This window comes from Alexandromys fortis, unplaced genomic scaffold (genome assembly GCF_014885135.2).
Source record: "Alexandromys fortis isolate MF-2015 unplaced genomic scaffold, M_Fortis_MF-2015_v1.1 scaffold_15, whole genome shotgun sequence".
NCBI classification, from domain to species: domain Eukaryota; kingdom Metazoa; phylum Chordata; class Mammalia; order Rodentia; family Cricetidae; genus Alexandromys; species Alexandromys fortis.
This window is the reverse complement of record NW_026067911.1, coordinates 5,715,184-5,738,378: the sequence shown is the minus strand read 5'-3', so window position 1 is coordinate 5,738,378 and position 23,195 is coordinate 5,715,184. Positions and strand designations below refer to the sequence as shown.

General features: G+C 46.7%; 2 protein-coding genes across 2 annotated transcripts in view; one reads left to right on the top strand and one right to left on the bottom strand.

Annotated features, from left to right (window-relative positions):
* Positions 1-1,403: 1,403 nt before the first annotated feature.
* Positions 1,404-2,874, bottom strand: Dhrsx (dehydrogenase/reductase X-linked). The gene has a single exon (XM_050138341.1). The coding sequence runs from the start codon at positions 2,721-2,723 to the stop codon at positions 1,653-1,655; it is 1,071 nt and encodes a 356-aa protein (XP_049994298.1). The 5' UTR covers positions 2,724-2,874; the 3' UTR covers positions 1,404-1,652.
* A 10,510-nt stretch (positions 2,875-13,384) lies between these two features.
* Anxa5 (annexin A5) overlaps positions 13,385-23,195 on the top strand; it is a 30,085-nt gene continuing 20,274 nt past the window's right edge. Inside the window, exons 1-2 of the mRNA XM_050138342.1 lie at positions 13,385-13,546; positions 13,663-13,699. Of these exons, the coding sequence (XP_049994299.1) occupies positions 13,691-13,699 (9 nt within the window). The 5' untranslated portion in view covers positions 13,385-13,546; positions 13,663-13,690. The remainder of the gene's footprint in view (positions 13,547-13,662; positions 13,700-23,195) is intronic.

Sequence of the window (23,195 nt, the reverse complement as noted above, 5' to 3'; positions counted from 1 at the left end):
TTTCTATCCCTTCATTCCTTCAGCATAGGCCATCTCTAGGACTATGTCTGGTGAGGCATCCATACATGCTTTAATAAAATCATTTATTGTCCCTGTCTTTCTTAGAGGTCGAATAAGATCTTGACAAGGAGCATTGGCATTTTCCCATGCTAATTGTTTCAATAGCATATCTGTTCCTTCCGAAGGAGGCAGTATGATAGCTCAAATCTGTAAGCCAGCACTAGGGAGACAGAGGCAGAAGGATCACCATGCGGTTGAGTTTGAGGCTAGCCTGGTCTGTATAGTGAATTCCAGGCTAGCCTGAGCTACATAGTGAGACCCTGTCTCAAAACAGAAGAGTAAGTAAGATGAAAGAATTGATCAAGAGATTGAGGAAACATGTTTATAGCCAAATGCTTTAATTCTAAATTTCCATTTTAGGTGATGAAACGTAACCTTAGGGAATTTGAGGATTTCTTAGGATTGTGTATTGGCATCAAGAAGCTTACGAAGTGCGAGGGATCATTTGTTCATGATGAACCCCAGCACGGGCACTTCCTGTCTCCTCATAACCTATATTCCTTTGAGTCCTGTCTTTCTCTGGGTACTTTTCATTCACAACTGCAAAGGAAAGCTTCTGTTCCTGAAGAAACTGCAGCGACCCAGCAGGAATGCTGGAACCCTGTACACACATGGCCCTGGGTCTATCCCCAGTCTGTAAAATGCTCCCAATTGTCTCGACACACTAGCTAATGGTTTTTCTTCCCATAGGGCTTTGCTTTCTCTTGAGGGGTAAGAGTAGCCTTCTTTCAGGTCATTCTGCTTTTAGAGGCATGGTTTGCTTAACAAATTTGTTACAGTGTTTGTCTAGGGTGTTTTCTTTGTTGTGAGGATTTTTAGTTTTACTAAAGATGCAGATTTTGAAACTCAAGCTAGGAACAGCCCTGTGTTCCCCAAAGGAAAAGAAGCAGATGAATGGGGAGATGTAAAATGTTTCAGAGGAACACAAAGCCTGGGGAGTGGTAAACACCACTGACCTGCATTCGGTGTCCATGCTCAGAGAGCTCCTAACCTGTGTCAGGGTTTCCACTGGCCAGAAGACTGGACTGAGTGTCAGAGTCCTCACCTCAGCCTAGCCCAGATTCAGCAAGAAACACAGGTGGGAAAGAGGTGAGGTCAAGATTAAAAACCGCAGTGTCAATTCGTGTTCATGACCATTCCTTCCAAGATTATACAAAGTTTGACAGTAAAGTGATTGTATACAGCTAACAAGGCATGTGGTCATAAGGATAGGTATGAAACTATGTGGAATTCGAGAAATGAAGAGGTGGGTTAGTTTTAAAACCAACGTTACGAGGCAGACAAAGTCGAAACCACAGTTGGAACCAGGAAGTCTGGTTGTCTGAAACAAGGGAGAATATAGATGTTAGAGCAAGGGTTGAGTAAGAGATTTATTGCATGTCTGTGAAGGAAATCAATTGGCAGCTGAATTATTATTTTTTTTCCCTTGGTGCAGAGTCCTTTATGGTGCCCCACTGCCTGGTTGGGGGGCCACATGGGAGCCTGGGGGGAGAGGCGGCAGTGGGCAATGATGTCACACGCCCACAGCATCACAGCATCAGGTCCATGTAGGTGCTTGGTGCAGAGTCCGTGGTGCCATCGCGGGCGCGGGCCTACTCCACGCCGAAGCCCGTCCCGTCGGGGATCCCCGCCAGCCGGCAGCTCTCCGCCCACAACCGGGCCTGCAGCTCCACATCCCGCGCAAGGCCCAGCGGCTCAGTCTCGGCCTCGTTGTAGAGGTAGCGGCCGCCAACCCCTTCCAGCTCCGGGGCGGCGGCGGCGTAGACGGAAGTCCAGGCGCCCTCGTCGGGGGTCTTGAAGAGCAGCCAGCCGAGCACCCGCTGCACGGCCCGTGTGCCCCACCACACGTGGCGGAAGAGCGCCGTGTCCACGACTCCCGGGTCGACCAGGTTGGCGGTCACGGGGTCGCCGCGCGCCGCCAGCAGCCGCTGCAGCCGCTGCGAGAACAGGACAAGCGCCAGCTTGCTCCGCGCGTAGGCCGCGTGCGCCGAGTAGGGCGACTTCCAGTCCTGCGGGTCCGCCGGGTCCAGCTCCCCCACGTAGTGCGTGGCCGACGCCACGGTGACCACCCTGGACCTCTGACCCGGCGACCCCGCTGACGTCAGCGCGCCCAGCAGCAGGTGCGTCAGCAGGAAGTGGCCCAGGAAGTTGACGCCGAAGTGGTGCTCAAAGCCGTCCTCGGTGCGGCCGGGGGGCACCATCATGACGCCGGCGTTGTTGACCAGCACGTGCAGCGGGAGGCCGCGCGACAGGAAGTCGCGGGCGAACTTCCGGACGGAGCGGAGGGAGGCCAGGTCGCAGAACAGGAAGTGCACCTTCTCGTTCTTCGTCTCCTCGCGGATCCGGGAGACGACGTCGTTCGCCTTCGCCGCGTTGTTCCCGGCTATGACCACGCACATGCCCAGCCAGGCCAGCCGCCGCGCCGTGGCCAGCCCGATGCCGTCGGTCCCGCCCGTCACGATGGCCACGCGGTCGGGCTGTGCGGGCAGCGCCGGCTCCTGGAAGCCCCCGCGCAGGCGGCGCAGCAACTGCGCCAACAGCACGGCGGCGCCCACCGCGTAGACCAGGACGGTGGCCCGCAGCGCGCCGAGCGTCAGCATGGCGACCGGCTCCGCCCCCTCGGCCTCTGACCTCCCAGCGGTGAGCCCGGGGTCCCCGCCCATGGCGCGCTCGGAGACGGAGAGGGGGCGGGCGGGGCTGGGGTGAGGAGGAGTGAGAATCTCCAGCAGCTGAACTTTTATGTCCTTGGTTAGGGCAGCTGAGCCCCGCAGGGGAAGCTGCCTGTAAGCCAAGCAAGAGGAATCTGATGCAGTGAAACTGCCCAGCTCACCCTCGGGACTGTGTTCCAGCCTCTCTTTTCCTTTGTCTATTTGACTTTTTTTTTTTTTTTTTTTTTTTGAGACAGGGTTTCTCTGTATAGCTTTGGAGTCTCTCTTAGAAGTCCAGAAGTCCCTCAAACTCACAGAGATCCACCTGCCTCAGCCTCTCAAATGCTGGGATTAAAGGAATATACCTCCACTGCCCAGTTTATTTTGAGGTGTGCTCTTGCTACGTAGCCTAGGCTGATCGGAAACGTCAAGAGAGAACTGATATTGCAGGCAGGTGTTGCCGCGCGCGTAGCTTTTGCTTTTAAATGTGAGCAGACAGGCATGAGACATCAGCCATGCACGCTGAATGTATAGATCTTGATGGATATAAACAAACACGCGAAAAGCAGCAGCTGGGCTGGGAGCAGAAAAAAAAAATCTTAGCAATAAACACGTGAACACCCCTGGTTAATAGCTTCACGTGGGTAAGCAGAGAAGTGGGGGAAGAGGAAGGTGTGGTACAAAGCCGTGCAGAGAAGATCACATTACTTCCTGATGTTAAGTATAGCAGAAAGTTTCTGATGTTAAGTGTAACAGATTTTAGAGGATAAAATTAAACCCTCCAGAAAGTCAGTTTAAAAGTTAAGAAATAGAAAAAGGAAGATACTAGAATTTAAAAAGCCCAACACCGATAGTCAGGGGTTCCAGAAAGAGAATATAAAAAAGGTAAGGTATTTTCAGAGAAATATTTAAAAAGTTGCTCCTGGATGCTGTGTGAAACTTTTGCACCATGGAGCTGAAAAAAAGATCCTGAGATGTCCCAGAGATTAAAGAGAGCAAGGACAGGAATGGCCCAGACTTCTCACCGCCTCCCCTTAACACCCAGATGGAAAATGACCTCATGCCCTGTTTCTTAGTAAGCAAGAAGGGGTAGATCCAAGGCATTTCAGAGATGCAAGTTTAAAGCGTCTGGCATCCTTTGAATCTTTTTCAGAAAAATACTGGAGAATGAACTCCACAGTCAGCAAATGCTTGAGGAAAAGGGGAAAATAGGACCCAAGAGCTGGGGACCTTCTTTGTAGGCACCCACTTGTTTCAGGCTGCATGAGCCAAGCGACTGCTGGATGTGGGGCTCTCAGCTGCGGAAATCTTAGTTGGCAGCAGGTGGCAGGTATAGAGCCACTCAACTGGGCAGGTGCAAGCTGATGCACGATTAATAAAAACCCAGAGACTGATACTGGGGTTCAATCTGAAGACCAAAAAGGCATAACAGCCAGCCAATAGCTCTTACCTCAACCTCAGTCCAAAATGGCGATTCTGCCTCCAGGGATCTCAGAATGAGACTGTATCTGAGAGCTGTCTCCTCACATTTTATAATTCTCTCCAGGGCTGGGATTAAATGCATGCACCTCCCAGTTTCTATGGTAACTAGTGCATCTACTGGGATTAAAGGTGTGTGTTACCACTGCCTGGTCTATAAGACTGACCAGTGGGGCTGTTTTACTTTCTGATCTTAAGGCGGTCTTTATTTATTAAAATGTGGATAAAATGCCACTTCAGCAAGTTGTCTCCAGGGAAAGGTGTGGGTACAAGTTTGCTAGCGAGTGTAAGGGTTTGAAGGGATTCTTTCAGGGGAGAGTTTAGAGATAAGAAAGTTGCAGACACCAAGGAAAGTAGTGAGGACAATGGAAACAGTGAGCAAGTAGACTCAGCTTGCTTCCTAGACCCCTTTCTGAGTTACGGTTATTTCATTTAGCCAGCCAGCGGTAAGGCTTGCCAAGGAGTATGGTTCCTAGACCCAAGGGACCACAGAAAGGTCTTTAACTTGCTTAGGAATGCTCATGGCCTGTGAGCCAGTGGCCTTTTCTCTTCAGAGTAGTCGTTTTTAGGACACCACACTGGCTTTCACTCGCTCCCCAGGCCTCTGGTGCTTACATGGCCACCCCCTCTGTCATAGCTGCAGCATAGGTGTCCCTTGAGCTGCCTCAGGCTGAAACTGGGAGGGCTTCAGTTCTCATGTGTTCCCTCTTGAGTTTCCCTTCTGTGCCTAAGTCCTCTGGTGGCCTCCCAGGATTCCTGGACGATGAGTCACGCTGGAATGGGCCGACTTCTGCAGGCCACTGAGGTTATTGTCCTCTGTTGGACCCTGCTGGGTCTTTCCTAACCTCGAGGGCCCCTTCTTGTGCAGCCTGCCGGTTGGCTTGGCCAGAAGAGTGAGGCAGAAGAACGAACCCCACTCAGGTGCCAGCAGCTTGCCCTTCTCAAGGGCAATTGCTCAGAGTACTTGGAAATAGTGGCTTTGCTTCACTCGTGTGTTCTGAAAGCTCGGTTTTAAAATGTGTTTTGATTTTGGAATTGAACACTATTTTGCATTGTCTTTATATACATCTATTGAAATGAACATATGTTTATTAACTAGTAAATTCTGAAAACATAGTCTCCTCTGTGATTATATCAAGATTCATAAACCTTCCTTCACCTTATCTCCTCCTTTTAGTAAACTGAGAGGCCCTCTCTAAAATAAGCCTAGAAGTCTCCTGACTCATCACCAGAACATAGGTTTCCTGTTCTTAAACTGCCTCTGGATGGAAACAGAACAGATTCTTCCCTTCCTGTGCCTCATTCCTTTGGTTCAGTTGTTTTTTGAGATCACTTCATGCTATTATTATTATTTTCATTTTTACCCACTGAATATGTGAATCAACTACATATTATTCACACACACACACACACACACACACACACACACACACACACACACACGCCGTCTTCCAGTGCAGAAGATCAATACCAGGGCCTGGCAGATTATAAAAACATGACTTAGATTTCTTGATTTGTTTCCCAGAGATGCTGATAGGATGGAATGTACGGAGTCTAGAAAGGTAAGAGCTTGAATGAAGAGACTGTCTCAGTTTCCACGCCAGAGGCCTTAAGCCATGTAAGTGGTGGCAGAAATTTGGAACTGTTCTTTGTTGTTCACTCTGTGAACGTCAATCAGACAGCCCATCCAAGCTGTCCCCAGGCGACACACTCAGGCTGTCCCCAGATAGCCCACCTAAGCTATCCCTAGATAGCTCACCCAAGCTGTTCCCAGATAGCTCACCCAAGCTGTCCCCAGATAGCTCACCCAAGCTGTCCCCAGCTAACCGTTCAAACTATTCTTCCGCATAACTTTTAAAATCACATTTCAAAGTGAAGTGGGAGAAATCAAAGACAGGCGGTGGATCATTCAAAATCCATGAAGAGTGAATACCATGACCTTGGAAGTTGGCCCTGGAATTTCTGTCCTGTTGACCTCTGACATAGACTGTTTGAATGTTAGCTGTGGCTTTGTGACACATTACCCTTAAGCCTGGAAAGTGTCCCCATACCTCTGGGTCAGAAATGCAGAGCAGGCTTGCTGGGTTGTGTAATTTAGGGCTTTCCATGAGGTGTAGTCAAAGTACCGAGACAAGGTGGCTCCTTGAGGGGAATACTGCTGAGAACCAGGAGTCATGGCTGAGGCCCCAGAACAGCAGCTGCAGGGCAAGGGTAGGCTCTCCTTTGCCCATCCAAAATGCTGACCCCAAAGCATCCTCTTTCAGGGCTTGGCCCAGCACACCATCATCTTATTCATAAATGTACAGGATGTTCCTTAAGTGGAAATGATCAGAAGGATTACTCCTATAGTCTCACTCATTAGTAAGCTGCCAGCACGCAGCAGGGTGCGGCTGAGGTCTGTCAGCTCTGTGCTTCTCCCATATTCCTCTTCGGCTGAGTCTTTTGTAATTGTTTTATAATGAATTGATAAGCGTATGTAAATGTCTTACTGAATCATGTGAGCCATTATGGTCAATTATGTATGAGACCTGAGGAAGAGGCTGTGGGAAACCTGATCTCTAGCCATTGTTCAGAAATGCAGAAGAGGGACTGGGAATTGGCTCAGCAGTTAAGAGCACTTGCTGCTGCTTTTTAGAGGAGGCTCTGGCTTTGTTCCCAGTACCTCACTACCATCTATAACTCCAGCTTTAGTCCCAAGGGATGTGACACCCCATTTTGACCTGCTTTGGCACAAGGCATGCACATATGCATACATACATGTAAGCAGCACACTTAGACCCATAACATAAATTTAACTTTTTTTTAAGTGCAGACTACTCAGGACTCAATGGGTGTCTGAAATGAGCATGGTCTTATGAGACTCAGCCCATAGTCTATCAGGTAGACCTTTACCCCAGGTAGAGTCAAAATTACATTGAAGCTTATATAGTTAGTATCTAAAGAGTCTAAGAACTGCTTATTGTGAATGGAAAATCCCACATATTAGTAACAGAAGTTGTTCTTCCCCTTCGTATTAGTTTGAAAGATAGGACCAATGAGATATACATGTGCACACATACACAATGAGACAGATAAGAAATTGCTCATGTGATTGGGGAAGTTAAGGGCTGTACCATCTGCAGGAGACCAAGGGAGGCTGGTGGGAGAGCACAACAGAGAATGATGGGTAGATTCGGATTCAAGGCTGAACCTGAAGCCCAGTGGGCAGAAGACCACCCTGGCTGTCATGCAGAAGTGAACCTCTTCTTGGCCCTTAACAAACAGGGTTAGGCCTATGGGGGGTGGGGAGGGAGTCTGCTTTTCTCGGTTTGCCAATCAATGCCAGTCTGCTGCAGAAATCCTCATACATGATGAGAAGCAGTGTCTAACCAGACATGGTAGCCTGGAGTGCAGTTATGTTGACATCCCATGAGGACCTTTCCCTTGCCCACTTCCCTCACTCCCCAGCGGCTGGTTGACAGAATACTGCTGTCATCGAAACCTGTCAGGTCAAGGGCTGGCTAGGCAGACTTCGTGTGCCTTTCCTCCCACCGCTGTGCTCTCAGTGTCAATGGCAAGGCATGCGATAAATTTATGAATGAATAATGGGTGAATGATGTTAAGAAGGCCATCATGCAGGCCCCAGAAGCTAAATTGAACTGGGGTGTGTGGGTACCACGGGCGTGTGGTATCCAAGGGTGTGTGGGTGCCATGGACGGGTGTGTGGGTGCCACAGGTGTATGGTAGCCAAGGGTGTGTGGGTGCCACCGGTGTGTGGGTGCCACGGGGGTGCCACGGGTGTGTGGGTGCCACGGGTGTGTGGTAGCCAAGGGTGTGTGGTAGCCACGGGTGTGTGGTAGCCAAGGGTGTGTGGGTGCCACGGGTGTGTGGGTGCTATGGGTGTGTGGTAGCCAAGGGTGTGTGGTAGCCAAGGGTGTGTGGGTGCCAGGGGTATGTGGTAGCTAGTGGCTAGGCTCACAGCTCTAGTGCTGTGAATGGATTTAAAGAGCTGTATTTTCACTTTTGAGTTGGATGGGTTGGGACAGTATTTTCTTCTTTAGAGTGGGATGGGTGAGGACTGAATCATCGACATGAAAAATGAGGGTTGGGTTTGGTGGCAACAGTATTTTGGAAGGAGAAAGAGGCATGAGAAACTGAAACCAATCATCCTGTTATTTTAGGAACTGAACAAGGCAGCTCCTGTAATCTTAGCCATCATCCCAAATAAAGAAAAATCATAGCCAGGCGGTGGTGGTGCATGTCTATAATTTCAGCACTCAGGAGGCAGAGGTAGGCAGATCACTGAGTTCAAGGCCAGCCTGGTGTACTTAGTTCAGGACAGCCAGGGCTACACATAGAAACCCTGTCTCAAAATAAATAAATAAATAAATAAATAAATAAATAAATAAATAAATAAAAAAAAGCAACAACAACCAAAAATTAAATCACTGCCCAAGGTTGTATACTAATAAAATCGTAAGACAAAATTTTAATTGAGTCAGGAATGAGTCTTCCCCAGAATTCAGGTTCTGTCTGAGAATACATCTGTTCTTCTAGGAAAATTCTCTTAAAGCTTATTTTGAACTCATTTTAATAACTCTTGATAATTCTGAATACTAGCAAATTATGTTAAGCAGCAGTCTTTCTTGAAAAACAATGAATCAAAATCCCCTTCTACATACATTCATGTGTCAATTTACTAGTATGGTTTAAACATGAAATGTCTCCCATCGCCTTCTGGGTTTAATAGTTCTCAGCTGGTGGTGCCATTTGGGGAGATTGTAAAACTTTAGGAGGTGGGGCCTCACTGGGTGCTGCCTTGAAGAGGCGATCTGATCTGCTTCCCAGCTCGCTGCCCTGTCCATCATAAGGTGAAGAAGTTCCTTTACCACATACTTCTGCTGACATGATATTCTGTCTAGAATGTTGGCCAAGCAAGCATGGACCAAACCCTCCAAAACTGAACCGAAAGAAGTTCTTTGCAGTGATATTTTGTTTGTAATCTAACAAAATTTGCCTGAAGGTCAGAGTGCAGAGATAGCCATAGAGGTCAGGCAGTGGTGGCACGTACCTTTAATCCCACCACTCAGGAGACAGAGGCAGATGGTTCTCTGTGCTACACAAGATTGAATCTGTCTAAAGGAGGAACAGAGTTCACACAAAGGTGGTCCCAGCACTAGGGAGTGGAGTCAGGAGTGATATGATGGTGGTGAGAGGAATATAAAGTGGGAGGAGACAGGCGCTCAGATGCAGGATGTAGTTTCAGGTTTCGTGGAGACAAAATCGACTTTTTGATTTGAGGTAGAGATAAGAGCTAGTGGCTGGCTATTCTGCTTCTCTGATCTTCAGCAAGCTTTATTTGCTTCTTTTTTTTTACTTTATTTTATGTGCATTGGTGTTTTGTGTGCCTTCATGTCTGTGTAAGGGTGTTAGATCCTTGGAACCGGAGTTATGGACAGTTGTGAACTGCCATATGGGTGCTGGGAATTGAACCTGGGTCCTCTAGAAGAGCAGTTAGTGTTCTCAACCACTGGGTCATCTCTCCAGCCCGCAAGCTTTATATGTTAGATTACAAACAAAATATCACTACAGTTCTTCCCCTGCTGAGTCCTTTATGTCAGATACCTAGTCATAGCCATGCTAAGGTACATTCCCTAAGCGCACTGTGTTAGCTGCTCAAGATTCAGATAGGACTCTGGTCCTTGCCTAAGCAGTTTTTGTAGATTATTTTACATACATTTATTGCTTATTTTATGTGTGTTATTTATCTATTTGCAGCACTATGGATTAAAGTCAGGGCTTCTCGCATACTAGGAAAGCACTCTTATCACTGAGCTACATTTCCATCCCTCTTTTTACTTTTGATTTTAAGACAGGATTGCTGTGGGATGATGCTCTTGTGCACTGTCAAGATTTGTCACCAATATTAATTAAATAAAATGTTGATTGGCCAGTAGCCAGGCAGGAAGTATAGGTGGGGGTGACCAAACTAAAAGAATTCTGGGAAAAGAAAAGGCAGAAAGTTGGTCAACACCCAGACAGAGGAAGCAAGATGAGATGCCTCACAGAGAAAAGGTACTAAGCTACATGGCTAAACATAGACAAGAATTATGGGTTAATTTAAGTTGTAAGAGCTAGTTAATAACCTAAGATAATAGGCCAAACATATTATAATTAATATAAGCCTCTGTGTGTTTCTTTGGGACTGAATGGTTGTAGGACCGGGTTGGACAGATCCTTCTACACAGGATCCCACTAAACTTCCCAGGCTAACTTTGAACTCACTCTGTAGACCAGGTTGACTTTGAACTTTTAGTTTTCCTGCCTTAGCTTCTTAAGTAGCTACAGCAATGGGCCTGCACCACTAGGCCTGGCTAGTCATTTAAAGACCAAAACATTCTTTCTGAAAGATTCCAATGGATATTGTAATTATTTATCCAGGTCCACCACATTATAATCTCCTGTTTGGGGAAGTTGATTTACTTTTTGTTGTTGTTTTAATTGATTGATTGATTGATTGATTTTTATATCCCAACTGCAGTTTCCCCTCTCTCTTCTCCTCCTAGGTCCCCTATCCCTCTGCCCGCTCCCATCCAGTTCTCCATTTCTGTTCAGAAAGGGGCAGGCCTCCTATGGACATCAAAAAAGCATGGTATATCAAGTTGCAGGAAGACTAAGCTTCTCCCCTTGTATTAAGGCTAGGCAAGGCAACCCAGTATAAGAATTAAGGTTGCAAAAGCCAGGAAGAGTCAGAGACAGCCCCTGCTCCCACTGTTAGGAGTCTCATTAGAAGACCAAGCTACACATATATGTACCAAGCTGTTCCATATATGCAGAGGGCCTAGGCTAGACCTGTACATGCTCCCTGGTTGTCAATTCAGTCTCTGTGAGCCCCTATGAGCCCAGGATAGTTGGCTCTGAGGGTTTTATTGTGGTGTCTTTGACCCCTCTGGCTACTACAATCCTTCTTTCCTTTCTTGAGCAGGATTCCCTGAACTCAGCCTAATGTCTGGCTGTGGGGCTCTGTCTCTGTGGGGCTCTGTCTCTGTTTCAGTCAGTTGCTGGATAAAGCCTGTCTGATGACCACTGGGCTAGGCACCGGTGGAAGGACATCTAATCTTAGAATTCTGCAGGGTCTTGGCTTTAAGTCCTTGGACAGCACATATGAAGGCTCGTACCAGAAAGCATTCTGAGATGTTTCTAGGCTTGCTGTGATCTGATATATCACCTCTACATTGATATGCTGAAAACCCAGCTTCCAAGCACATAGGATTGCCTTAAAGAAGCAATTAATCATGAAGATTTCATTTCATGATTGAGATTAGTGCCCTTACAAATGAGACCCCTCAAGGAGCCTGGGAGCATCTTGTGCCATGTGAAGCTTCACTGAGATGATGTTCTCTGAGCAGAGCTTCACCAGACCCTGAGTCTGCAGAGCCTTAATCCTGAATTTTCCAGCTTCCAGACAGCTGAGAAATGAACTCCTGTTGCTCAGAAGACAGCCGTATTACATCATCTTGTGCATTCTTCCTCGCATGCTGTCTCCTCAGTGTCTGTATGTGTGCTATTTTTAGAATTTTAAGGTGGGGTATCTTAGGCCTGTTTTCCCAGGTGCTCAGCACACTCAATCATATTAATTCAGGCTTCTTTAGTTAGAAAACTTTCCCGATCTCCTTTAGGAAACAGAGGTCCTCTCCCTCGCCCACAAGCTCTGCTTTATCTTGAGTATAGGACCCACCACACTGGACATACTGGATACAGAAAATGGGCTTGCTCTTCCAGAATGAGGGGTTAGAACTGTCTGGGGTCCAGGTGAATAAACTAGTTGTAACTGGAAGTAAAAGAAACATTCGCTGGGGAAGATCAAGATTCTGGGTGTAATAATTCCTGCTCTTCTACCTGACTGCCAGGGAGAGCATTTTTCCGACTACCCACCCACAAGGCATCGTTTTCTACATCAACATTCTTCATCAGGCTCCTCTGCTCCTAACTCCAGAGTAGAAAGAGAAAGGAGGAACACACAGCTGAGTAGGTGTGGGTGGGAAAAACAATGCCTAGGTCAGTTAGAAGGAGATGCTGTTACCTGTGGTCAGAAAATAGACAAGTATAAGTATGAGCGACTGAGGGATACGTGGGTCTTAAAAAATGCTCAGGGGCGGGGGACAGGGAAATGCCTGCGAAGATGTCATTGTAGTCCTTGGAGAGTCCTGTGGGAGGATCCCTTGAGTGCAGGAAAAGAACAAAATAAAAACCCAAGTAGTCTCTGAAAAACAACAACAGCAATCCCCTGGGAGAGGTGCTGAAATGTGCTCCGCTATGCGGTGCAGCTAGGTCCCTGGAGAAAGGGATTCTACTTAGCACATGAGGAGGAAAGGCAGTGGGACAGGGGTAAGGCCATGGGAAGGTGGCAGCACCCTGTCCCCCCACACACACTTGGCAGTTGTGTCTCCTTTGCCAGAAAACCATCAATCTACTGGACCTTGTCAGGGCCAGACTAAGCATGTGGCGCCCAGAAAATTACAAGCCCTGAACAACCACATTCTTTCACGCCATCGGCTTCTTTCTCAAGACTTGATCCTGACATTTCCTTCTAGAACATCCATGGCTAGGGCGCCGCTGTCCTATTGCCTCATGGGCAGTCCTGGCGGGCGGAGGAGGGTCAGTCCCTCCCACACCAGCGAACCTGAGAGGGGCACCGGCTGCTTTTCCGGCATCACGTTAGTCACCCTGCACCTCACAAGACTCTTGCGAGTTCCTGGCTGGGTTTGGAACTAAAACTATTTCCAGAGGCTTTGAAATAGCTTCGTAGGCTACACAAAACTGCATCTGCGACAAGGCCATCAAGGCACAGACATTACGCTAAACTCTTGAAAACAATCTGGGGAAGGCTCTCACTGCTCCTCGCTCAGCGCGCGGTGGAAGATGCTGTGGGACGCGATGTGACAGTCCCCGGCTCTCCAGCCCCAACCAGGCCCGTGGGATCGAAACGAGTCCAGCACAGCGGAGGGTGGACGTGGACCAGCCGCGCCCCACGCAGGCGCGGGAGCACAGAGGACGTGGCAGGGCGTGGCCCTGCTAGGGGGCGTGGCCGGACTTGAGATTTAGGGACGTGGCCGTGGTGGGAGGCGTGGGTCCCGCAAGGATAGGACCGTAGTTAGGGGTGCGGCTTAGTGGCTGGGACAAGGCTGAGCTTGCAGAGCATCGTAGCTGGGGGCGGGGCCTTGGTGGGTGTGCGGCCTTAGCAGGGGCGTGGCGTGGCGGGGCAGGGTCGGGCTGGGCTGGCCAGGGCGTTTCCGTTGCACAGAGCCGCGGAGTACTGCCCTGTCCCTCGCGTGTGCATCGGTCCCCTCCTCGTCCGCAGTCTGCGCTCTACCGACCTGGTGAGTGGCCGTGGTCCCGGGAGCGACTCCTCCACCGAGGGCGTGGGGGGACGAGGGGCCCTTTCTGGGGAAGGAGACCAGGGCTCCTGTGACCTTCTCTCTCTCTCTCCCCGCAGCTCCGGCTCGCTCCTGACCGACAGCATCATGGCCCAGGTAAGCCGTGCGCCAGCTATGGGGGCGATCGGGACCCTCTCCAGAAACAGTAGAGTTCGGGGAGATGAAGCTGCTTTCGGAGTCTCTTGGTCTCCGCTCTCCCCTTCCATGGTCTGCTCTGTGCCCTCTCCGTGACCTCTTGGTGTCCCCCTCTGTATCCTCCCTCGCCCTGGAGAGTCCAGAACCAGCTGGTGTGTACATGTGAATCGGGGCGCCCCAAATCCAGAGTTGCCAAAATTAGAACCCGAGCAGAAACAGTTCTCTTGGTCATGTGAGGCGAACGCCCTTTTGGCTTCCCTTATTTTTTTTTTTTTTAATTTTTTCCCGCAGTTTCCTGTGTTTGAATACTGGGTGTGCGCGGGCGGTTTCCATGGTGTTTCAAGGGCGCTTAGTCCAGCACTCCGAGCAGTTTGTTTAAAAAGAACGGACTGTTCAGCAGCCCTGCTCCCGCCCCTTCCTCCGCTAAAGGCACTGAACCAAAGTAATGAACTCGCGAAACGAGTTGTGAATTGAATTTGCCTTGGGACTCTTTCAGAAGTTGATTACCTAATAGGTGTTTGTTGTTGATACTGTTTTTTTAAATCTCTAAGTATTTGTTAAGACTGTACCAAAGAAAAGCTACTTTATATAGGAATTTGCTTTTTGTTTTGTTGTTTTTCAAGACGGAGTTTCTCTGTGTAACCCTGGTTGTCCTAGAACTGGCGCCTCCTAATCAGGCTGGCCTCGAACTCAGAGAGAGAGAGAGAGAGAGAGAGAGAGAGAGAGAGAGAGAGAGAGAGAGAGAGAGAGATCTGCCTGCCTCTGCCGCGGATTTAAAGTTTGTGTCAACACTGCCTGTCTCTATGGATAGCTAGTGTGGGTAATTTTAAAAGTTGATCATATAAAAACTTGATCATATCATTCCTAAAATATTCCACCCACGAGGCCTGTGTGGCTACACATCATGGGAGGTGGAGGCAGGGGGATTGGGAGTTAAAGGTCATCTTTGGTCATCAAGGGCCTTGGCTATAGGAAATTGTCTCAAAAACCTAAAGAAGGAAACGTTTCCATCCCTAAACTAATTTCACACTTCTTGCCAAACTGACTGACTGGCTTATCAGAGTCCCAACAGTCTTTAGCTGACGCAAACATTGCTCCTGCACATACACACGCTCTCCCATTAGTTCGGTAGTCAGGTTGCTTCAGTACAGTGGATATGATTTCCTGGCCCGTTCCAAGAGAAAACGGAGGGATTAAGACTTCCCTAGTTCTCTCATGTTTCCTCAAGGGGACTGTGGGTTTAGGTCTTCAGCATCAAGTGTGTTTTTGTGGGATTAGCTTTACTTCTCGAATCGCGGTTCTCTTCGTGTGCTGGTGTGTGACAGACATGGTAGTTTGCAAGCCTCTCAGAGAAGCTTCCTCTGTCCTTGCTGACTTGGCTTATTCTTCAAATCTCTCGTAAATTTCCCAATGATTCTCAAGTGTTTTTGTTTGGACAAGGTCCGCATGTGTAGCCCAGGCTGGAGTAGAGCTTGCGTGCACTCTAAGGGTGGGCTTCCCTTTTTCTGAGATCCCTTTGCTTCAGCCTCCCAAGTGTGGACATGACAAGTATGGGCCACCACAGCCCCCTTGAAGTTTCTCAATCAATTCTTTTCCGTTATACCCACTCTATATCCAGGGTAGTATTGGAAACATTGTTATATGTTGAACTTTCTGCAGCTTCGTCAGGAATCTGTGGAGACCAAAGAAGTAAACCATTCTGTTAAGAACATTTCAGATTAGAACAGTGTTTGATATTTTACATTTGCATTTGATAATGATCAGAACGTCCACACTGTACAGCTGCTGTCTCCCCTCTCCCTAGTGGTTTTGGGGACCAGCTCTCAAAGGGCTCACTCAGGCCCTTTACTTACTAAGTAGCTGAGGATGACTTTGAACTCCTGGTTCTCCTGCCTCTCCCTCCCGAGTGCTGGGATTTCAGGTTTGCACCAGCATGCCGGCTCTAACTGCGCTCCGCTGTCTAAATCTTTTGGGCTCTGGTGTCGCTGGAGGAAAGCTGCAGCTTCTCATTAGGTTTCACTGAGTTTCTATGGAAGGACTTTTGTTGACCTAAGGAGATAGGAACCAGAGACTTCCACTCCATGACATCTGGAGAGCAGTGGGATCAGATTTCTATCTTAGGGGTGTGTACTTCAGCAATTAAAAATTCATTGTTTATACATTAGTGTCTCTTGCTTATTGAAAACTTGAAGTGTAGCTTCCCACATAGTAATTCTTCATATTTATGGACATGAAATACATACTTATATATGAATAATCTCCCTTTATTTGTGTTGGGAATGCACCATTTATGAAAGTGGAGAAATCCAGAACCACCATGTTTAACCATGGTGGTTTAGCCATGTTTAGGTAGAACACGAGTATGACCATCTAGCTAAGAATTGACTACAAAGAAGTGGCTGATCTCTGGTGGTACCGCGGATTTCCATTCCTCCCCTTCATAGCCATTCCCCTTCCCTTCCCCACTCTTTCCTCTTTGTCCCTTATATACATATTGTTGTATTTTTCAGTTATGTATTTTACTTTTTGTTAGACAAATTTCTTCAACAAGTTCATGACTGTAAACGGTGCATTCTGATTTCTCTTGCCTTGCTTCTAGTTCCCTCCCAGGTCCTTCCCAGCTCTCCCAACCCCACCTCCTCTCTACAGGTTTTATTCTCCCCACATTCTTGTCTTTTTGTCTTGTTTTGTCAACCAGTGAATTAAACCAGGGCTGCCTGTGTGGTCCTGAGTTTGTAACAGCCCATGGAGCCTGGGGGGCTCACCACGGTCATTTCCTTTTTCAGTTACATTTTACCTTAAGCCCATGAGAACAGGGACTAGAACTGAAGCAGACGATCACACTGAAAGGTGTGTAATTTGTATTAGCGTGCTTGGCAAATACACTCAGAGCTGAAAGAATCCAGAGTAACACGTGACCCACTTCTTCATTGCTCCTATTCCTGGTCCCTGAGCGTCACTGGACTGACTGACAGAGGAGATAGTTTAGTGATGGCTTTCTTAGTCTTCCTCAAAGAACACACTGTGGCTAATTGTATCTTCTATGATGCCTAGGGAAAGTTTAAATTACAAATAAACTCTCATGTACCTGTAAGCAGTTAGTGGACACTAGTTATTTCTAAATGTGTGCTTATGAGTTATATGATATGAACCACAATGCCCCCTTATTTTAGCATCACAGTGTGAGTCACGATTTACTATGGTTTCTGGATTAGTAGTAACATTTTCTACTATAGTAAATTTAAATGCCAACTCATTCAAATTATTCATTAAGAATTAACAAAGGGGAGTGGAGGGAGGGGGAGGGAAAAGGGAGGCGAGGAGGAGGTGGAAATTTTTAATAAAAAAAATAATAAAAGAATTAATAACACTGCCAGTGTTGTCTGAATGATCTTTATATAGTAAAATATGTATGAGTCATTATATCTTTTTCTACATTTAAATTCTTATATAAATGTAATTTTTTCTTTACATCTTAGTATGTTTCTTCAGTTAGACTTAATATATATTAGGCTAGATTTTATTAGGCTAGATTTTAAAAATTGGGTTTTAGAGCTTTTTTTTTTCTTAAATTTTATGCTGTTGTCTTAGTTAGGGTTACTATTGCTGTGATGAAACACCATGACCAAAAACAACTTGGGGAGGAAAGGGTTTATTTCGCTTTCAGGTTTGTTTGTTTTTTTCTGGTTTGAGTAAGGGCAGGAGCTCACACAGGGCAGGAACCTGGAGTCAGGAGCTGGTGCAGAGGCCATGGAGCACTGTTGCCTACTGGCTTGCTCAGCGTGGCTTGCTCAGTCTGATTTTTTTTATTGAACCCAGGACTGTCAACCCGGGGTTGGAAGCACCTACAATGGGCTGGGCCCTCCCACATCAGTCACTAATTAAGAAAATGTGCTACAGCCTTGCCTACAGCCTCATCTTTTGGAGGAATTTTCTCAGTTGAAGTTCCCTTCTCTGCAGTGACCTTAGCTTCTGTCAAGTTGACATAAAACTAGCCAGCACAACTGACCCCTGTCAGCTTGACACACAAACACATCACTGCTAAGCTACAACCTTCCCTTTCTTGTTCATCCCCAAGACCACACATAAATATCAACATATATGTATACAATATATACATTCTAAATTTTAAAAAATCTGACAGTCTTTAAAAATTTGTTCTCTTTAAAAATACTAAGCCTTCCTGGTGTTGGTGGCACATGCCATTAGTTTCTGGCACTCAGGAGGGGGAGGCTGAGGCAGAACGATCTCTGTGAGTTTGAGGCCAACCCGGTCTACAGAGTACATTCCAGGACAGCCAAGGTTACACAGAGAAACCCTGTCTGGAAGTGCCCCTCAGAAAAGTCACCTCCCCCAAAAAAGCAACAACAAAAAAATGCAACTCAATCTCTTTTAAAAAGCCAAAGTCTGCAAAACTTCAAAATCTCTTTAAAAGTTCAAGGTCTCTCCATTGTGGGATCATCTAAAAATCAAAAATAAGTTAAATACTGTCTTACTTTGAGAAGGAAGAAAAGGGTGCAGGCAAAGTGAAACCAAACTCCAAAAGCATAAGTAACTCATGCCCGATGTGTCTGGATCCACTCAGGATCTTCTGAGATCCTCCCAAGGGTGTGGTCACTTCCTCGGCACACACAACTTGTCTTCCAGTTCTGCCTGGCTCCACTCCACTTCTGCTGCTGTTGTCCCATGGTACTGGCTTCTCCAAAAATGATGGAGTCCCTGCTGTAGCTGAGCTGCACTTTCACCAGTAGCCTTCCCTGGGCTCTCAACAGGGCTCCAACCCTGCCGCACAGTGCCAAGTCTCAGCTGCTTTCCATGACCCCTTCTTCATGCCTTCAAAACCAGTACCTCTTGGAGGACTCTTATATCACCAAGTTCAGCTGCCAGCGTAAGATACAACCTTGGCCACCTCTGGACCGCAGTTTCTGTGTGCTGACCCTAAGGAAACACTTCTACACTGCTTCACCTCAGTGATGCTGGTCTCTTCTCAGTTGTAGCTGATTCATTAGCCCTAGCTGACCAGCATCCATTGTCCTTGCAAAGCCAAGATTTAATTCAGCGGTTCTGGTCTTTTGTTAACCACAGCCAGTTCTTCTGCTCCAGCTGCCCAGACACTAGAGACTCTACTTTCTACCCCGTAGAGTCTTTACTTCCTTCTGAAAACTCACAAGCCAGGTCTTGATCATATGACAGGCCTCCAACATCTGTATTGCTCTCAACATCCTTGTCTTCCAATCTCCTACTGGAAGCTTGCCAAGGTTTGTACACTCATTGGCTTTTGTAGCCCAGATGGTCCAAAGTCTTCCACTGTCTTCTCCAAAACATCATCAGGTTGCCATGGCAATACTGTACCATCCTGGTAGTTAGGGTTACTGTTACTATGATGAAACACCATGACCAAAAGCAACTTGGGCAGGAAAGGGTTTATTTCGCTCACAGTTCCATGGAACAGCACAGCTAGTTTTTCATTGTCTAGCTACAACCAAATTAATAGGCATTCCAATTTACTTTAAATACTTAAAAGTTCATGGGCTTGTTTTCTTTGGCTTGGAAAAAGAGTTGTCTGTATTTCATAGACAAATGAACTGTTTCATAAATTTAATTCAGTTTAAGAATGTAACTTTCACATAATCAATTTTTTTAGATTTATTTATTTATTACATATACAGCCTTCCTTCCATGTGCGCCTGCACACCAGAAGGGAGCACCAGATCTCATTATAGATGGCTCTGAGCCACCATGTGGTTGCTGGGACTTGAACTCAGGAACTCTGGAAGAGCAGTCAGTGCTCTTAGCCACTGAGCCATCTCTCCAGCCCCACACATAATCAAATTTTAAGAATTTAATTTTGAGAACTCTGAACTTAGTTTTATTAGTTTTGCTGTTCCTAAAGAGTTAATGTATTCAGAGGCAGGACTCCATAAATCTTCAGAAGAAACTCCAAGAGTATCAGTTATCTCAGTGGTATATATTTAAATTGTATAAGGGTTGGTTTGAAAATTTGGTGGTTGGTTTAGAATTGTGGGCTCATAATAATAATTTACAAAGACCCTTTCAGAGCTGGCAGGAGCCAGGTAAACAAGTACATTTTCCACGAGCTCATTACAGAGGATTCTCTAGACACTGACTTAGACCCAGGTCAGTTATCTCTCAGCTGATCTCTGGATGCGGGACCAAGGTTGCTTGTTACCCATGGCTTCTGCCTCCCTGGCTCAGGATGTTGCTGTTCCTGATCCCTTTGACTCTGAGATTTGGATTCTGAGAAAGTCACTTGGCTGCTTTGCAAGACGCTGCTCACTTGGTTGGCAGCAGCAAGCTCTAGTTTCCTTATCGCTTTTCTGAGCTCCTTGGAAGACCTGCTCCTGTGCTTAAGTGACTTAGTGGTGTGCGCGCTGTGATTTTCTTCCGATAATGCCTTCAGAGTTCAACATAGAATAAGTTGTGATGTATTTCTACATCACAGATCCATTTCTGAAAGATACTTAGTTGTATAACTGTTTACTATTCTGACATCGCACAAAAGCATTAATCGAATTACAATTAGTGCTCCAATGATCTTTGCTTTAAATATGTTTTGGATCCATCCTTTCTGTCTGGTGGTTTCCACGGTATATAAACATATAAACCCTTAATTGGAAGGAACCTGTGCATTTGACTTCATTTCTTTGGACACTTGTTTCTGTTGTCTTTACTTCCATTTGTGTGTGGATCCTGAATATTTGGATAGTTGCTGCATTTCTGGGGGTTGTGGAAGAGGGGTTGCTGTGTTGAACTTGGGAGGGAACCTATTCTGATAATCCTGGGGAGTGCTCCACTACCACCAAGAGTGTAGACTAGGAGTGACTTCATCATCATGCCAGGCACAGCTGAGACTGGGTAGGAGGGACCAACGGGAGAAGGGGGCAGCTTTGATAAGTGAGTGAGGTGGTGGTTGATGAAGGGCTAGGTGTAGATCAGGATGGCTGGCTTGCTGAGTTTAGGTTTGGGCAGAGAAGAGAGAAGTGGATTTGTTGTATTTGAGTTCCTATTTAATATTTAGATTCTACACTAGGGAGTTCACAACTGTCTTTAACTCCAGTTCCGGGGGATCAAATGTCTAATTCTGGCCTCTGGGCACCCTTACTCTTCTGGTGCACTTAGACTCACACAGGTTCACAGGCATACATGTAGGTTTAAAAACAACAACAAGCCGGGTGGTGGCAGGCAGATCTCTGTGAGTTCGAGGCCAGCCTGGGATACAAGAACTAGTTCCGGGACAGTCTCCAAAAGCTACAGAAGAAACCCTGTCTCGAAAAACAAAAACAAACAAACAAAAAATACAACAAACAACACTTTAATGGGGGCTGGAGAGCTAGATGGCTCAGGGTACTTACTTTTGTAGAGGATGCAGGCTTGCTTTCCAGTACCAACAATGCTTATAACCATCTGTTGGTAGTTCTGTTTCTTGGGGATCTGATGTCCTGTTCTGGCTTCCTTAGGCACTTGTGTGGTGCATGAACATACATGCAGGTAAAACACTCATATACATAATTTTAAAGTGTTTGGCTACATTCCCTACTAAACAGCAAAGTACCCACACTCCCTAACTCCTCTCACTTCTGTTGACTTTTATATTTTTTGTCTCTGCCTAACTAAACGGCCCTAAGACTCTCTTCTATCTTAGCACAGTTTAAGTCATAGTCACTAGATTTGTACCTCTTAAATACAAGAGGAACTGAAACTTCAAGCTGTTGACTCTTCTTTAAACCTGATTGTTTTCTGATTGCCTTGTGAATGAATTGGTTGGTTCTTACTGCTTTCCAAGTGTTGTTCACAGAATGCCCTGCTGAATGAAGGCTTAGGCGAAACAGCAGACTCTCCCCTGCCTCAGGAGCTCACAGGAGTTAAAGCTCTTGCACACATCCGCAGAGGAGGGGCCACCCTTACTGTAGGCAGCTTCTAAGAGCACTGTGTTTTACTTTTGATTTTACTGATGTTTGCCAATGGAGGACGTTCCTCACTGTCAGGAAAATTTAAAAAAAAAAAAATCAAGGATATACCATACCAAAGATTTTCTTTCTTTAAAACTGGTATTGGGGACAGAACTCAGGGCCTCACATATACTAGGCAAATGCTTTACCACTGAGCTATGTCCCCAGCACTCTTTTTGTTTTTATTTTGAGACGTGGTCTCCGTAAGTTGTCTGGACTAGCCAGGAAGTCACTCTGTTGCCCTGCACTTTTGTTCTTCCTGTCCCAGACTTCTGAGCAGCTGGGATTACAGGCGTGTCCTACAGAGCCCATCTCACAGAATTCTCAGTCATGTTTACAAACCCTGATGTTGTCATTGGAGCTTTTCTACCATTGTGCAAATAACTTAAATAGTGATCCCGTTGTTCCTGACCGTGAGAAAGAGGTCAAGGTAGTTGGATGGTTTGACCGACTGAGATGAAGCAAAAAGGAGAAAGGCAATGAAAGTCCTGAGAACAGTAAACCAAGGGCTTGGAGCCAGCCTTCCTCTTCTGACAGCGCCAGCGCAAGGGTTGCGATCCAATGTCTGACCTGGATGCGTTCACCCACTGGTCCTGTGAGAAGCAGGGGTTGGGATCGTATGTCTGACCTGGATGCATTCACCCACTGGTCCTGTGAGAAGCAGGGGTTGGGATCATATGTCTGACCTGGATGTGTTCACCCACTGGTCCTGTGAGAAGGAGGGGTTGAGATCATATGTCTGGCCTAGATGTTTTTTACCCCGTGGTCTGTTAGAAGTCCTGATTTTTTTTCTTGGGTTTATTTCATTTTGCAATGCGCAATCACGTCAAGCTGACTTTTCCATCTTTTCTTAACCATTCAATTATTCAGTGATTAAGATTTTTCCCCATCAGTATCACAGGGAATATTGCTGAGCCGTTAGTTTGTTCATCCAGTTGGACCTTCCTACTTCATGGGGAGGGGTACAGTACACTCTTGTCTTCCTGTCTCCCCACCTTTCCAGGCGAGAAAGCTATTGAGCTAAGGAGCGGATATTTTTAAAGATGAGAATGAAAAAGTGAATTCTAGGTTTTGAACAGGTGTTGTCTAAGTAGGTCGAGTAATTCCTCTCCTGGGGAATTGGTGATGAGAGATGAAGAGAAATGAGGGTAAACTGAGGCGGAACGAGGCACCAGATGAAGCTGATTCTGTGGACTGTGGGGATTTCTGGAGATGGGAGCCTCCTGGATGAGCCCCTCAGCATCACATCGCACTTTGTGTGGGTAGCAAGGGGCAGGCAGCGCCCCAAGCAGGGCTCTGTCCTCATGACTCAGATGTATGACTCACGTCTGGTCTCCCAGTACTGCCATGTGACCTTGCTAGCCCTCGATGGAATGGAGCAAAACTGAATCACAATTTCTAGAAAGCTCTTAAGTATATGGCAGGAAGTTATGCCTTCTAGCTAATAGCTGAAATCTTGATGGGGCATTTTCCTCCATCTACCTCCC

What these genes read in the sequence shown, in the direction of transcription:
- Dhrsx (XM_050138341.1), bottom strand. Translation starts at nt 2,723, where the DNA reads ATGGGCGGGGACCCCGGGCTCACCGCTGGGAGGTCAGAGGCCGAGGGG.